At 41.7% G+C, this 18,063-nt stretch overlaps 1 protein-coding gene across 5 annotated transcripts in view; it reads right to left on the minus strand.

Moving 5' to 3' along the window:
• Positions 1-1,796: 1,796 nt before the first annotated feature.
• Positions 1,797-18,063, minus strand: part of LMTK3 (lemur tyrosine kinase 3) — a 153,202-nt gene continuing 136,935 nt past the window's right edge. For 4 of the 5 annotated variants that reach the window (XM_068241288.1, XM_068241290.1, XM_068241287.1 and 1 more), the window contains exons 14-17: positions 12,393-12,745; positions 10,739-10,850; positions 5,253-5,498; positions 1,797-3,565 (exon numbers count right to left, since the gene is read on the minus strand). In XM_068241288.1, coding sequence (XP_068097389.1) covers positions 3,549-3,565; positions 5,253-5,498; positions 10,739-10,850; positions 12,393-12,745 — 728 coding nt within the window. In that variant the 3' untranslated portion in view covers positions 1,797-3,548. Of the gene's footprint in view, positions 3,566-5,252; positions 5,499-10,738; positions 10,851-12,392; positions 12,746-17,967; positions 18,049-18,063 lie in introns of those variants that run through there. The other variant, XR_011022177.1, reaches the window with a different exon arrangement.

An 18,063-nucleotide genomic window follows, 5' to 3' on the forward strand; every position in this document is an offset into this window, starting at 1 on the left:
AGAAAATGGCCGCTGCAGTGAGCTAATTACCGGCAGTGGCTGGCAATTAGTCAACAGAAATATCAGCTCATCTGCTAATTGTCCCGCCACAGCTTCCTCTTCCATGTGAGCAGAAATGTGCATATTAGGTGTAGTCTATGCATAACACTATCAACAAGGCTGGCAAACCGTGTTGGGTTGGCATACCGTAGAATTACAGCCTAGGCAAAGCAAGTTGGGTTTTTGGGATTACACGTTATCAGCATTGTATAAATGGGATGGTTTCTTTTTTTACCCTTGATGAAAAAAGCCATATTTTACAAACCCCACCTTGCTTTACTTAGGCCATAGTTCTACCTCAACAATATCCATATGGGATGGCACTTCTTGAGGACTTTATATAGTAAAACTCCATTGGGTGCATACAGTGCTCCCATGTGAGCAGTAATATGGTAGGTGTTTTTAAAGATGTTTTAAAAGATGTGAGCCATGGGACTGTTAGCCTCATCCTGGCTTCTCAACCTTGGTACTAAATATTTCTCATGAGTTGTAACTTCTTATCTTTTTCTTGCCCAGCATATATAATAGCTTTTCATGACAAGCAAAAAGCTAAGTTAATCAGGTGCAACTTAACAGTATTTATGAAAACCTTTTTTTTCTTGCTGGGTGCAGTAAAATTATTTTATATATAAGGTGAGAGAAATGTAGGGGTTCTGATCGAACAACAGATAGATCCCTCTTTGATCTAATCTGATCACAGAGGGATCTATTGGCTGCCCCCACACTGCAAACAGATTTGAATCGATTACAGCATGAAATCGATTCAAAACCTGTGAAGCCGCCAATGCCGCCTGCCTCACCGCCCCCGGTCACTCCTGCTCCCCCAGCCAGCAACAATGATATTACCTGTCTGCAGGCGTGAGTCCCCAGGATCCGTTCAGTAACACTTCTTTCGGCGTCCACCATGTCCCCTTCACTTCCAGTCTCGTCCTGTGGCAAGCGAAAGTTTAAACAGTAGAGGGCGCTCTACTGTTTGAACTTCGGCTTGTCACAGGACACGACAGGAAGTGAAGAGGACATGGAGAAGAAGCCCAGCCGGAAGAAGTGAGACTGAACGGATCTCGGGGACTCCCGTCGGCCAGACAGGTGATATTGCTGCCGCTATGCTGTGTCGGTCGTTGCAGCATTGAACACCGCTAGGGATGCGCTCCCAACCAGCGGGCGATCAAGTCAAATTTTGACAGTATGGTCTGTGCCTGCGCAGTACGCTCCTGGTGACATCAGCGGGAGCGAGGACACGGCAACGCAGGCGCAGTGGTTTTTGCAGACTTTAAAGTCTGAAATTCCAAAAGTGAACTGGAGGCAGGGCCGGAGCATCGGTGAGTGGCTGCGCGGGCACAGGATGTCTGCGGGGAACCCCCTGCAGTATTCCTTTAAGCTATCAGCGATGTAGAAAACACTCAGCATAATTTTGGCAGCACCTTTTCTCCTACATATGGTACTTTTTCACTTGCAGAGTGCTGAAAAGTTAGAAGATGATGAAAGTCAGAAGAAAAAGTGTCTCCTATGAGAAAAAGTGAATTGGATTGGGCCCTTTGCCACATAGTTGAAATTTAAATTAGATAGCACTGCCCACAACAGCGGGGTGGGTTAACCTACCTATGCCGCCACCTATAGCCGATGCCTTCCACTCATGGTCCACCTAATGCTACTACTTCCTCCTTCCGGGTTTGAAGGAGGAAGATGTGGAGTTATGTGGACCACAAGTGGAACGCTTCGGCTATAGGCGGCAGCATAGGTAGGTTAACCCACCACCACCACCAGCAGGCAATGCTATCTAATTTAAATTTAGATTACAAGTAGCTCGTAGCTAGCAATGCATCACTAGTCATATATTCCATATTTGTATCCCTCCAAGTTCATCTTAATACACCTAAACATGAACACATGAGATGTCCTAAAGAAAACCAATGCAAATAATGCTGAAGACCAGTAGAGTTCTTTTGTATGGATGAATGAGCATGTTACAAGTGCTCAATGCCTTATGCTCTGACCCAGGTCATCACAGGGGGGCAGCTATGATAAACACCTGTTCATTTTCAGGAACAGGACACATCCGAACTACAATGTACTGCAGTGCTCTTGTGCTGTTACTTGCACCACAGATAATGTAATGCAGTTTTCTTGACGCAAGGGCACCCTCTTATGGATTAGCGCAATATGTTGCAGCACTGATCTAAGATGAATGAGCAAGAACACTTGTGTTTACCATAGAATTGAATAGAGTCACCCAACAGTGTGATAATGCATCATGTTAGGTTGTGTCTCGTGTTTGATATGTTTATTTACCTGTGCATACAGGGCCTTGTAACCAATCACAGATCAGCTTTCATTAGTATAATTGCACTTGACCGCTAGATTCTGAAATTTGATTGGTTGTAAGTGATAACACCACCGCTCATTGCACTAACATCATTCAATTGTACAGCAGCAACCCAAAATAACTTTAACGTAGGATGCAGATTATTGTGCACCCACACTCTGTAACTCTGGTTTAAAGCCCAAGTCCAGGCAGAAAAAAAAACTAAAATATGAAATGTCCATCAATATTAAGGTTTTCTTTTGTTTTGTTTTTTTGTTTTGTTTTTTTACTTTTAAAGTCCAAAATAATAACTTCAACTAGGTTTCATCCCATCCACACCCCAAATCTGGTCCAGACCTCCAGACTTTTGAGTTCAGTAATTACCAGTTGCTAAATTAACTGCATCAGTGTCAGACTTATTTTTTTTACATTGTAAAGCGTGATGGGAGCAAGGTATTCGGAGACCAGTGGGTCAGTCCTTATAAACCAGAGCTCAGCAACTCCACTCAGAGATCATGGCCAATGCTGCAACTGACGGTATGCTCTGAAAACTCAGCCCCGTTCCCGGCCTGAAGCAGATGCAGGGGCTGCCTGTTGGCTGCACACATAGTGGTGAATGAAGAACAGGAGAGCTATGACCACGCGAGCCAATCAGTGATTGGTCTATACAAGTATGTGACTGCTTTATCACAAACCAAATGTGTGGAAATAGGTAACGGGACCTGCAAGGGTACATATAGATATTTTTCTCAATTGCCTGGACTTACGCTTTAGACAAAGGTGAAATACAAAACAATTGTGAATCCATAGAGTTAATAAACGATGCAGTCCGCATTACTGCATAGCACGACATACGGACATACAGACTATAAACCACTGCTGGAGCCAGGCATCAAATAAAATGGAGTCAGTTTGGCACGTTTCAGTATGGAGAAAAATCCTGTACAAAGGGGCTGATCATCCAGGTTATCTGATGCAAGTTCCTTTTGCTGGCATAAACACATAATCAACTACATAACAGCTAAAAAAGTTCTACAAGCACCACAGAGCAGAGCCCATAGTGCCTGGATAAGCCTGAATCGTCATGAACTAAAAGTATTTGGAGAAAATATCAACAGAGAAGGAAATTTAAGGGAGAAAGAAGTGTCCAGTGTCACCGACTACAGCAGAGCAACAGGATCTCGCTCCTGGCACAAAATGTCCATCTTCAATTCTCTATAGTGCCTGCAATGACAGTACAGAACATACATTAGCGTTTATCAACTGGACTGACACAAAAAATGTGGGGAAAGCATGTAAATAAAAAAATAATAATGTGTCTAAACCTATGTGGAAACCCCGAGCTCCATGGAAACTGTGACATGCATGGGCTGTCTCTGTGGAACTGGTAGCAGTATATTTCCTGACAAGAAAAGGTAGCGCAAAGCCAGTATAAAAACTACTGACTCTCTTAAGGGGACCATACACTGGTCGATTTCAGCCATCGATCGACAGCCAATTCAACCACTCTATTCGAATTGGCTAGAAAACGATGCAGCAGGAAGCATGATTGATCGGCCAATCGATCGATTTCCGGCTGATTTAAATCGATTTGTTTGTTCGGTCCAGGTGAAAAATTTAGGTTGATCGGCTGCTGGCAGCAGATTGATGGCCTGTAGAGTTGCATTGGATCGAATGGTGCAATAATGCATTTCGATCGATTTTCAATTTCATTCTGAAATCTATTGGAAACTGTTCCTAGTGTGTGGCACCCATCAGATAGATTCCTGTCATATTCTATCTGATGGTCGAATCTGCTGCAAATCTATAAGTGTATGGCCACTTTAAGAAGTCATTAAATGATGATTTATACAGACCCGAAAATAATCCTACTGGCAATCAAACCAGACAACATGCCTCGCACTAGGCACAAAGGGATTCAATTGTTACTGTAACCAAGACATACATAGCCTCCCAATGGAATAAATCTAGATTGTCATGTAAAGCCATAGTCCACTGAACAAATACTTTTTTATGCATTATATTATCAGACCTGAAAAGAGCAAAATCCAGAGCAGGCAGTGGGTTCATTGGAGGGCATGATACCTTCTCTCATTCTGAAAAACCAGGGATGATAAGGAACACGGCTAATCATAAACAGCAGGAGATGCAACTGAGATCTGTGACTTCATAAGGACAGTTTTAACTGGGGTCTGCCGAACACTTTTTAGGGCTGCAACAAACAACCGGCTAATTTAAGTGGGATTTTTGGTCCTCCTGTTACCAATGCCAGGCTGTAGCGTATTTCTCAAGACCCTGATTACTAAGCTATGGCTCTGGGGACTGTAAACTTCTTTTCTTTCTAACATACTGTATTTTTTGGACTACAAGACTCACTTTTTATCCCCCAAAGTGTGTGTGTGTGGGGGGGGGGGGAGTCACTGCGTCTTATAGTCCAAATGCAGGGAGTTCCTGAATTGTGAACACCTGCCAATACAAACCTCCAACTCACCACAATGTCAGGGACTCCCTGTACTGTGCCCATGCAGAGGATGACACGGGGACAAACGGAGGACACGGGGACACAGGATAACACATGGGGGACAGAGGAGGACACAGGGAGATACAAGGAGGCATAAGGTACAAAGGGGGCATAATCCACAACATGCCCCTTCACCATGGATGCACCAGGGTTAGTATGTATATTTTTCACCCTGTTTTTGTCCTCTAAACCTAGGTGCGTCTTCTGGTCCAAAAAATACGGTAGTTTTATGAGAATGTGTACAGGATTGCTACAGTGTTATATAAAACATTATTGAATTCTCAAAATGTATAATAAATAATGTTTACGGTAAGAGGAGATATCAAATTTAAAAAATAAAATTAATATCCAGACTTTCCAAAATGTACATGAATCACCTAGTGAACTAACCTGCAGGTGGTGCTACATCAGCTTCACACAGGGGAACGTGAGGGTCTACAGCTGGAGAGACGGTAAAGCGAGTGAATCGCAGTGAGTCCATTAAGCTTGCTTCCACACGTTTCCCTGGAAGTGCAGGAGGTGACGGCATGGTGGGACTTATCGGTGACTTCAAAGCTGCTCCTTCTGCCGCCAAGGGAAGAAATGTGGAGCTCTGGGTCATCAGTGGGAAGTCGTCATCCCATTCAAAACTTCCACCTGCAAAACAACATGATCTAGCATAAGAACCAAATATTTACATGGTGAATGTTTTTTTACAGTTCTGTTTATTATTCTTATAATTAATGTAGCACTGATGCTTTTTGCAGTTCCTTACAGAGTCCATCAGACTGGGTGATTTAGTAAAGCACAGTAATGGTGCGACCACCAAAAACAGGCAATTGCATATTTACATAGTAGAAGACAGGCAGGTTTAGCCTCCAATGGTGTGCAGGCATTCCGGTAATCTAGCCATCCAATGGGCTTAATTCAATAGTTTTTTCCCCAATTCACACTGTAAGTGCTGTAGGTCTGGTCTAATACATACCCCTTGTTTGTTTCTAGGAATAAGCACAGTGTGATGATGTCACTACCTTACCCCTCCTTCCAAATTCATTGCCTTTTGAGAAATTCATATCAGGGGCGTAGCAATAGCTGTAGCAGTCATATCAATGCTATGGGGCCCTAGAGATGAGGAGACCCAATCGATGCTTGATGTGTTCACTATTAACTTTCCTTTGTTTCTCTACTCTCTGACTTTATCTCAGTGCCCATGGACTATGCACAGTGTACATTGTATGGAAAAGGAAAATGCCCATTCCACTCATATCCATAGTGTAGGAGCAGGTGGTATTGCTCAAGAGGCGTACATGCAAAAAGGGCGTCGGGGAAAAAAGGGGCGCCCGGTGTAAACGTTAATCTGAAATATCGTTTATAAAAAATATATATTTTAATATTTTGTTTACAATAATGTTTTACAAATTCAAATCATTAAATAATGTATATGAAATGTTGTATTGGTAAAACGCTATTCTCTGTAATTATAGACGGAAACTTACAATAATGTTTGTATATTCACAATGATGATTGTAATTATTATGATTTAAAGCTGATTTTACATAAACGATGTTTAACCACTTCAGCCTACAGCTTCGAAAATCTTATGCATCCAAGCAATGTTCACCTCCCATTCATTCGCTAATAACTTTATCGCTACTTATCAAAATTAATTGATCTATATCTCGTTTTTTCCGCCACTAATTAGGCTTTCTTTAGGTAGTACATTTTGCTAAGAGCCACTTTACTGTAAATACATTTTAACAGGAAGATTAAGATAGAAATGGAAAAAAAACATTATTTCTCAGTTTTTAGCCATTATAGTTTAAAATTAATACATGCTACAGTAATTAAAACCCATGCATTTTATGTGCCCATTTGTCCCGCTTATTACACCATTTAAATTACGTCCCTATCACAATTTATGGCGCCGATATTTTATTTAGAAATAAAGGTGCATTTTTTCAATTTGCGTCGATCACTATTTACAAGCTTATAATTTTAAAAAATGTAATAAGATACTCTCTTGACATGTATATTTAAAAAGTTCAGACCCTTAGGTAACTATTTATGTAGTTTTTTTTTTTTTAATTGTAATTTTTTTTATTATTTTTTTTAATACAAAAATGTATTTGGGTAATTTTAGTTTGGGAGGTAAATAGCCAATTTTAGATGTAAAATCATGTATTTTTTATTCAATACAGGTATGTGGGTGCAGTTTACTATTTGGCCACAAGATGGCCACATTCAAAAAGTTCCTAGATGCGAACGATGTCGCATCTAGGAACTAAAATGAAGAGAAGTTGTTTCCTGGGGGCAGAAATACCACGCTCTCTGATGAGAAAGCGTCGGTATTTCTGCCGGGGACTTGGATCGGTGAATGGGAATTATATTCCCATTCACTGATCGGGGGGGCAGCGGGAGGTAGCGGGGGCGCGCGCGGGCGCGCGCCCGATCGCGCGCAACACACGGCTGCAGCACCACTGCCTATCTGGACGGATATATGCGTCCAGATATGGCGAAGTGGTTAAGTACTGTTTGTTAATATTTTTTTTAATGATTTAACCAGATCAGGATCCAAAAAACATATCTTTAAGTTTTATACTATATAAAGTTTCTAAAAGATATTTTGTAACAATTTTTATTATAAAATTGATAAACCTTTAAAAAGTAATTTAGTAAAGATTAAAACTTCATTCACATTTCAAAAAATCAAATCATTAAAAATGAAAGTACGTTCGTAATAACTAGTAAAATATTAGTAAATATTACTAACATTTTACTACAACTAAACCTAACCCTATTCTCACACAGAACCCTCCCTCTACCTATCCCTAACTCTTATATCCCCTAGTGGTGCCTAACCCTAAGGCCCCCCCTGGTGGTGCCTAACCCTAAAACTCCCCTGGTGGTGCCTAACCCTTGGTGGTGCCTAACCCTAAGACCCCCTGGTGGTGCCAAACCCTAAATCTCCCCTGGTGGTGCCTAACCCTAAGACCCAACTGGTGTTGCGACCCAACTGGTGGTGCCTAACCCTAAATCCCCCCTGGTGGTACTTAACCCTAAATCCCCCCTGGTGGTGCCTAACCCTAAATTCCCCCTTAGTGATCGCTGTGACTAAAAAATATATTACAATGTACTTACTGATCGCTCACATTTCAAAAAATCAAATCATTAAAAATAAAAGTAAGTTCGTAATAACTAGTAAAAGATTAGTAAATATTACTACCATTTTACTACAACTAAACCTAACCCTATTCTCACACAGAACCCTCCCTCTACCTATCCCTAACCCTTATACCCCCTAGTGGTGCCTAACCCTAAGGCCCAACTGGTGGTGCGACCCAACTGGTGGTGCCTAACCCTAAATCCCCCCTGGTGGTACCTAGCCCTAAATCCCCCCTTAATGATCGCTGTGACTGTAAAAAATATATTACAATGTACTTACTGATCGCTTTATTATGTGGATAATAATGTTTTACAAAGAGTAAGTGATAACATTTTAAATAACGTTTTAGTTAAATACGATAGATAGGTTTAGTATGTTTGTAAACATTATTCGTCAGATTTAGCTATTGCTCGGTTTATCAGATGGATAATAGTGTTTTATAGGTATTAAGTGTGAAAAACGATAATATATATATATATATATATATATATACATATATATATATGTACAGTACAGACCAAAAGTTTGGACACACCCTCTCATTCAAAGAGTTTTCTTTATTTTCATGACTATGAACATTGTAGATTCACACTGAAGGCATCCAAACTATGAATTAACACATGTGGAAGTATAGTACATAACCAAAAAGTGTGAATCAACTTAAAGGGACTCCGAGCAGTGCAGAAACTATGGAAAGATGCATATCATTTTAAAGCTCTCTTTCTACTCTTTCCAATGATATATAAACCACCACCCTACGTCTTTTAGTTTTCGCTATTTTCGCGATTGAAATTGCTGCGGATAGAGAAAACTAAAAGGCGTAGGGCAACGATTTAGGTGTCACCAGAAAGAGAAGAAAGAGAGCTTTAAAATGATATCCATCAAGCCATAGTTATATTGTATTACACAGGACGACACTTTCCCCAGTGTCAGCAGCTCCATTCTGCTAAATGCAGCTGCTGACTTTGACAAAAAGTCGCCCTGTGTAATACAATATAACTATGGAAAGATGGATATCATTTTAAAGCTCTCTTTCTCCTCTTTCTGACGACACCTAAATCGATGCCCTACGCCTTTTAGTTTTCTCTATTTTCGCGATCGAAATCGCGGCCGCGGCAATTTCAATCGCGAAAATAGCGAAAACTAAAAGGCGTAGGGTGGCGGTTTATATATCATTGGAAAGAGGAGAAAAAGAGCTTTAAAATGATGTGCATCTTTCCATAGTTTCTGCACTGCTCGGAGTCCCTTTAAAATATTTCATATTCTAGGTTCTTCAAAGTAGCCACCTTTTGCTCTGATTACTGCTTTGGACACTCTTGGCATTGTGAATCTTCAATGTTCATAGTCCTGAAAATAAAGAAAACTCTTTGAATGAGAATGTGTGACCAAACTTTTGGCCTGTAGTGTGTGTGTGTGTGTGTGTGTGTGTGTGTGTGTGTGTGTGTGTGTGTGTGTGTGTGTGTGTGTGTGTGTGTGTGTGTGTGTGTGTATGGTGTGTGTGTGTATGTGTGTGTGTGTGTGTGTGTGTGTGTGTATGGTGTGTGTGTGTGTGTGTGTGTGTGTGTATGGTGTGTGTGTGTGTATGGTGTGTGTGTGTGTGTGTGTGTGTGTGTGTGTGTATGGTGTGTGTATGTGTGTGTGTGTGTGTGTGTGTGTGTGTGTGTGTGTGTGTGTGTGTGTGTGTGTGTGTGTGTGTGTGTGTGTGTGTGTGTGTGTGTGTGTGTGTATTATGATTTTGTTGTTACGCAGTTTATTTGGTGGATAGTAATGCTTTACAAAGTGTTCATTTAAAAAAGTATATTATGATTTATTTGTTGTCGGCTTTATATGTTGAAAATAATGATTTATGAAAAGTTATTATATAAAAATTACATTACGATTTAGCTAAACACTATAAATGAGTATTATTTTATGTGTAAGCGTTACTGGTCGGCGGCGACGTTGGGAAACATAAATTATCACGGATGAAGGTTGAAAACGTAAATGATCACGGGCGCCCTTTTTTCCTATTCGGCGGCCGTCAATCGATATTTAATATGGGAGTCAATGGCGGTGCCCTTTTTGTCCACCTGCCTCATGCGCCCGAATTTCCTGTCACCGCTCAAGAGTGCCTAGATCTCAAGACTCCATGGGAGTTTTGCTATGGGGTCCCATGATCTCTAGCTACGCCACTGATTCATATTTATGTTTTCAAGGTAGTGGAAGCATGCTTTTTTTCTAAATTCTAACTACAGGTTGTGTCCAAGGGTTTATGTATATGAGTGTCAGGCGAATTTCAGTTGTGGTTGAACAGTGCTTGCATTGTTCTCTTCTGCTGTGCCTGGAAAATGCAGTTCAATTGCACCACGAAAGTAATGTATTCACATATTGGCCCCGTATGCAATTCCATTTTTCACCTGAGTTTTCTTCTTGGTGATATTTTGAAATTTGTCAACAAAATGACTTTTAAACCATCAGCAAACAAAAAAATGCTCAAAATAATTTTGATAGTGCTTTTAAACTACTTTTTGATACTTTTTCCATTTGCAAAGGGCTTAAATGTTATTTTAAATCAAAAAGAAATGTTTTTCGTAGGAGAAAACTGAAAAAGTGAATTGCATATGGCCCATTATGTTGTGGAACATTCACCTCACAGTTCATGTACACTAGCTCTATGCCTCATTTATTTGAATGTGTAATGCTAGATTTCAGCTTCAATAGATAGCTTTAGGTAGAATGGAACAAAATGTCTTACTGAAGCCATCGGATGTTGAAAATGCATCCAAACTTGACTCTAGGGAAGGGTTCTGGGAAACCTGATCATCTTCTGATGCATTTTGATTACTTAATTCATTTGTAGGAGTTTCCTGTAATAAATAATTAAAGACAGGCAGGATCAGAACAATATTTCCAACAAAAGTTATAAGTAAAATGTAGATGTCCAGTATAAAAATGAAAAGTACCAATTGCAATCGATCAAAGCTCCTCACTGATGACTGACTATTGCCTTCTCTCTCTTTCTACCCTCCCTGGCGGTTGGAACACAGCCCTCCACAAGTTAAACCTTGTGACGACCTTAAAGTGAATGGGAACCAGGGGTTAAAATAAAAAAACAGATACTTACCTAAGGAGAGGGAAGGCTCAGGGTCCTAATGAGTCTTCCCTCTACTCTCCCGGTGCCCTCGGTTCAGCGCTGTCCCCGGGAGCAGTATTTGACTAAATTGGTCAAATACTGCTCCTTCTGCCAGACGAAGGTGATGTCGGAAAGTCTTCGGGAGCTCGAGTGCTCCCGAAGACAGGCCACTCCATACTGCGCACGCACGAGCGCCCTCTCTCACGTGTGCGCAGTATGGAGCTGCCTGTCTTCGGGAGGACTTGGCTCCTGAAGACTTCCGAAGTCCCCCATGGTGGAGGATTTAAACGGAGGAGCTGCCGCCACAACGAGGGCATCGGGAGAGGAGAGGGAAGGCTCTATAGGACCCAGAGCCTTCCATCTCCTTAGGTAAGTATCTGTTTTTTTTTTTTTTTAGTTTCGATCCCATTAGCTTTAATCCTAAAAGCCTGTATGCAGGGGCGTAACTACAAATCATGGGGCCCCTCAGCAAAACTTTGATGGGGCCTCCCAATGTTCACACCCTTGGTGACCCTGACAGCATGGGAACTCAACTTACGAGGGTCATAAAACAAGTGTGGACATCATAATCTTCACACCCATAACAAATGTAGCCACAAGAACATCTGATCTGAAGGATGGACCCCTTTATCGCAGGTAATGAAGTAGTGGTTGGGGCCCCCTTTCAACTCGGGGTCCCCTGCTACTCCCTTGTAGTTACCCCCTGCATCTATGCCCTCACTAGTGATTTCAAGAGGCACCGTAGTGACAAATGTAGAATGTAGTACATTTTTCAGGATACCCACTTCGTTCTCATTGGACAAGCATGTATAATCCGGACTATTCCCAAAAATACTCCTATTTTTAAATGGTGTGAATGAAAACCACAATGTGTTATGCAATGTACTGTACTACCACTTAACACACAAAGGGGTTAACTCAGTAAATGTTTGCAAAGTTGCTGTGCACAAGCAACGCATGGCAATTTTACCACTACTGACACCACACATCGCGCAAAAAGTGCAACCACAAGTTGCACCTAGATAATGCAAGTATTGCTAGCATAACTGCTCAGTAGGGAAATACCGTAAAATATCACCTACCCTAATATTAGTGTATGTTTTGGGTAGAATGCTATGAGAATGCTCCTGCCTGCATTTCATTAAGAAATGAAATCCATGTGACTGGTCTGTCTGTCTTATTAGGTACCACCATGCAACAGAGTCTGCTGATATAGTACAGCTGTATTGTCTAGTTTCAATTCATCAGCCTAGCTTGGGTCATTTGAAATGAATACCTGGTCAAACAGATAAACAGTGACATCATCAAAGAAGGACACCATCTTCCTCTTCCGGTCAAAGTCATCATCCACATCATCAGCAGATTTTGGTGACTTCAGCAAACTACGCAGATTAAGACTATCATCACTTTCAGATACCACAATTGGGATTCCTGCCACCTCTGCTTCAGACTCTGAGCCTGTTCTTAGTGACTCAGGAATTCCAAACCCTTCATCTTCCTCTTCCTCCTCTTCCCTGAAGTGCGTGTCTCTCTTGTCCTCATTGTCCCAGAAAGACTTGCGCCCAGTAGAACTTTGGAATGCTTGAAGGTTTAAGGGTGGAAGAGACAAAGAAAGCCTGGCCACTTTTGCTATAAAATCAGGGGAAAAAAGGAAATTAGTTTGAAGTAATTGAGTAAATGCTTTTAATAAAATACAGTATTACATGATGTATAAAGTTATTACATACATCTCAAACTCTGGCCCATGGGCCAAATCTTGCACTCAGAGCCATTAAGTTTGGCCCCCAAGTGGTTTCTCGCTTTGCATTATGTTTGGCCCCACTGTAGACCACCAAAGATGCCATATTGGCGGTAAAGCCCTTGATCACCAGGGAAGCCATATGTGAGAGGGAGTGGGAAAGCACTAGACACCAGGGAATTGTATAGGGGGGAGGGGGGCACTAGACACCAGGGAACTGTAAGGCAGGGAGGGTGCCACTAGTCAACAGGGAACTGTATAGGGGAAGGATGACCACTAAACACCAGGGTACCGTATAGGGGAGGGAGGAGGGCCACTTGACACCAGGGAACTTTATAAGGGAGAGAGTTGACCACTAGTCATTGAGGTTGGCCCATGACTTGGTCTCAGTGTTAAATTTCGGCCCACTTTTGAATTTGACTTTGATAGCTCTGAGTTATTATGAAGAATATTCCCGTGACCACGCCCCATATATACTGCCAGGGTTATCAGCAAAGTAATTTATCCCTTCAGGCCACACAGAGTTAAGTAAGGAAAGCAATCACACTCCAAACCAGCTTTCCAGGAGTCTTAATTAAATTCAGAATACAGGTGCAAACCCAGTCAGTGCTGATCCTAGTCACAGGAAATTGTCTTTCCTGAGACGCAAAAAATCAAAAGTTTCCAGTTGAGAAACAGCACAACGGCAGATAACTTAAGTAGGACAAAGCCAGTACATTCTCAGAACTGGTGGCAACACACACACAGATGTTAACAATCAGAATACCACCAAACTATAGACACTAAAGTTGGCATAAGCCATGAGGTGATCTGATTGGTCTGTTTCAGGCCAGAATAAGCAATAATATATCTATGTTTTTGCCAGTACGGGATAAGCAGAGTGAGATGTGATTGATATCTGCAAACGCCAACTGAACCCCTCCACTCTGCCAACTGAACCCCTCTACTCTGCTGACTGTGCCCTCCACGCTGCCAGCTGAACCCCTCCACTCTGCCATCTGAACCCCTCCACTCTGCCAGCTGTAGATCTCCAATCTCCCAACTTCACCCCTCAACTCTGCCAACTGCACTTCTCCACTCTGCCAACAGTACCCTATACTCTGCCAAGGACATCCTGCACTCTGCCGACTGCACCTCTCCACTCCTTTTGCTCTCCTTCCATGTGAGGCAGCCGTCCTGCTATTTCTTGTGAAGCCCCCTCCATGTATAACATTCATGTACAGCAGCCCCCTCCCATTCCATGCACAGCCCCCTCTTCCATGTGTAATATCATGTACAGCCGCCTCCTTCAGTACTATACCCTGGGATTGCAGCTCCCCATTTCCGTGTTTTTCCTTATTTGCAACTTATTTACTATTCCATTTGCAGCCTCTTCTTCTATATGCAGCAATCTCTCTTCCCTGTCCTGCTGTCCCTACACCTGAGGCCGCCCAGGGACTGGGCCAATTTACTGTACTAATACTCCTTGATTTTTACTCTGCCGTTGGCACTGTTGATCACTCTCTGCTTCTCCAGACACTCTCGTCACTGGGTGTCAAGGGCCTAGCACATTCTTGGATTAGCTCTTACCTGGATGCTCTTTCACTGTCTTACATTCCAACACTAACTCCTCTCCACGCCCACTATCTGTTGGTGTACCACAAAGCTCCGTTCTAGGGCCTCTTCTCCATCTATGCTCATGGCCTGGAACAATTAATACGCTCTTTTGGTTTCCAATATAACCTCTACGCTGATGACACTCAAACCTATCTCTCAGCTCCTGACCTCTATACACTATTATATCAAGTCCCTGACTGTCTGTCTGCTGTTCCACATTCATGTCATCCCGTTTCCTCAAACTTAACATGAACAAAACAGAGATTGTGATATTTCCTCCATCTCTCTCTACTCTCCCACCTATAGTTACAACTAATGTAGAAAATACCCCAATAACCTCAACTCTTATTTAAAACTCGGTGTCTGGGGGTAACTCTGTACGCTGAGCTCTCATTTCAATCACATATTAACACATTAACGACCACCCGCTACCTCCATCTCAAAAATATCTCCTGAATTTGTTCCGTCATTACACAACTAAAACGCTTGTACATGCTTCAATCTTGTGTTGATTACTGTAAAACCCTATTCTGTGGCCTACCAAAAATACAGACTGGCACCTCTCCAGTCCCTACTGAACTCTGCTGCTCGTCTCATTCACATCTCCTCCTGCTCCTCTGAACCTGCCCCACTCCGCCAATCCCTCCAATCAATCTAAATGATCTTGTCAAAAATTATTATCTGCTAAAAATCTCACCGTTAATGGCCACCTTTAGATCAAACCTAAGTCAAGTGACCCCAAACTAAACTTGTACATGAGAGGCCAAAGTACATAATCAGAGATTTCCTACAGCAGTGAAAACTGTGTGACAGTGATGTTTCAGACATACAGTATTTCTGTTTCAAGAAATTGCCTATTGCTGCCAAGTGTCAGGAGTGAGTCCCCCAGTGTCAAGAAGAAGTCCCTCCCCTCACATTTTAGTTTCCCATATTGGTCCTTTAATGTAATATTAAGCTTCAGTGACCAACAGGGAGACTTGTGAGTTCATCTCTCTTTACTCTTGGCTCTACTTACATCAGCTCCATCTCCTGTAACTCGAAATACAGACATAAAATTCTCACTGTGAGGTATCCTCAGATAATGGAGCTTATTGCTGAGAGATACTTTAAACCAATCTTGTCCTAGCCTCCTAGTTCATTACTTTTGTTAATCTGACAATTCTGTAAGTGAGCAGCTAACACAAGGTGCCTTAAGGTACCACTGTCATGCTCCAGACAGATTCAAGGATTTCCATCACACGTTCTCCTAGATTCCAGTTGCAAAATGGACTCTGAATTCAAGTCTTAACCAGCCTCATTTTGTCATCCATACACCAGTGAGAACATTACCTGATCATAGCAAGAAGAGATGGAAGAAACCCTGACACTACATGTAACATGATGAAATTCTCAATCCTACCAGGGGCATAACTAAACGCCACTGGTTCCCTCTGTGAAATTTTGGGTGCGGCACTCCCCTTCCCAGACCAGTTTACCAGTATTAGGTAATTCGGTTTGATGTTGACTAGAGATGGCCCGAACGGTTCCAGGCGAACTTTGGGTGGTTCGCATTCGCAGTGAACCAGGAACTTTTTTCAAAAGTTTGGTTCGCCCATAGACTTCAATGCCCGCCGACTTTAGCGGTTAATAGCAAAGTCCCCTTATGTAGTAAAAACACCAAATTTGCAGGGTATGTAGAGGAAGGCAGTGACTACAAGAGGAAACATTTTTTTTCAAAAAGACCTTATAGTTTTTGAGAAAATCGATTTTAAAGTTTCAATGTAAAATCTCCTTTTGGCCATGGGAAAATATACCCCCGCCGACTTTAACGGTTAATAGCAAGGCCCCTTTAAAAGCAAGAAACACCAAAATTGCTGGGAATGTTAAGAAGAGCAGTGGGAACAAGAGGGAAAAATGTTTTTCAAAAAGACCTTATACTTTTGGAGAAAATCGATTTTAAAAAAAAGAGTCGATTTATTAAAAAAAGAACGATTCATTAAAAAGATCCGGCTCATTCATGAGCCGTTAGTATAGCAGAGAATGCGTCCTGAGCAGGACGTGAAGCTGCCGGCTCCCGCGGTATCTCCCCACCTGCCTGCACCTATCAACCCCCACCTAGGCTGGCACCCAGTGCACCAATGGGTGCACTGGGTGCCAGCCTAGGTGGGGGTTGATAGGTGCAGGCAGTCGGGTGGGGAGAGACAGCGGGAGTCAGCAGCTATGTGTCCCAAAGGACGCATTCTCTGCTATGTGGGGGGTGTCGGAGATCTTCAATCAACTTAATTGAAGATCGCAAGATAAGAGGATACATTATTCGTTGGATCGTTTACCGAGGATATTGGTGTGGGAATTTTTTTTAAAGGTACAGGTAAGTATTTCTGGTTAATTAAGAAAATTAAAGGACTTTTTTTTGGTTGTGTTTCTATTTCATTTAACCCTTTGTGGAAATGGGTAAGGGGTACCCCTATACTCATTTCTCCTGGGAGGGGGAAAAACATTTTTCCCTCTTGTTCCCACTGTTCTTCTTAACATTCCCAGCAATTCTGGTGTTTCTAGCTTTTAACGGGGCTTTGCTATTAACCGTTAAAGTAGGTGAGCGTTTAATTTTCCCACTGTCAGAAGGAGAATTTTAAAATCGATTTTCTCAAAAAACTATAATTTTTTTTTTAGATTTTTTTCCCCCTCTTGTAGTCACTGAAAAAACTTAGGTGTTAGACCCCTTGAAACATCTTTTCCATCACTTTTCTGGCCAGCATAAATGTTTCTAGTTTTCAAAGTTCGCCTCCCCATTGAAGTCTATTGCAGTTCGCAAAAGTTCCTGCGAACCGAACTTTCACTGTAGGGTCACGAACTGAAAATCAGAGGTTCGGGCCATCTCTAATGTTGACTCAAAATTATGGGCCTTGCTGGATGAAAGAGAAATTACATAGATTTCTCAAAAGTGGCTCTTGCAATACCTAAACAAAACCAGTATGGTAAGATCACAGAACTTGCATACCTTCTCAGATTCAGTCTTACCTAATTGTGATCTGTTGTTCTGTGGGACATATAGCATCAAATGCACCTAAGCAGTCATTAACAGGCTAAACCAGCATAACTGAGGCAGGACTTAAGCAAGGTAAAGAAAGCAGTGCAGCATATAGCAAATTCATTGTGACAGCAATTCTTCAAACCGTACTGTTTAATATGATGCGGTTTTCTAAAAACTGTTCACAAAAGTGCTGAGCAGCTCCTGGATTTTCATTTCACAGACTAGAGGGAGGAACACCATGTAAATATAATTACAATAAAAAACAATGGGGGGGGGGGGGTGCAATGACCACAACGCAGCACATCAAAGAGAGTTAATTCAACATTACACTAATATTGCAATAGCCATGATTCCAAACACTCCTATGGACAATACATTCAAAGGTGACTTTGCTATATGCTAGTCTGTTTCCCTTAATTAGCTTTATTACTTCTTTATATAAAAAATGCATTGCTTGACTGAGGATACAGAATAATGGAACTTAGTAATAGTCTGTGTTTTACTTACATGGAAAAAATGAAATGCAATTTTGGCAGTCTTTCAAGATCAAGAGTACTGGACAGTATGATATGAACTTCTAAATGATGACTGGTGGATAAAAAA

This window comes from Hyperolius riggenbachi, chromosome 6 (genome assembly GCF_040937935.1).
Source record: "Hyperolius riggenbachi isolate aHypRig1 chromosome 6, aHypRig1.pri, whole genome shotgun sequence".
NCBI lineage: Eukaryota > Metazoa > Chordata > Amphibia > Anura > Hyperoliidae > Hyperolius > Hyperolius riggenbachi.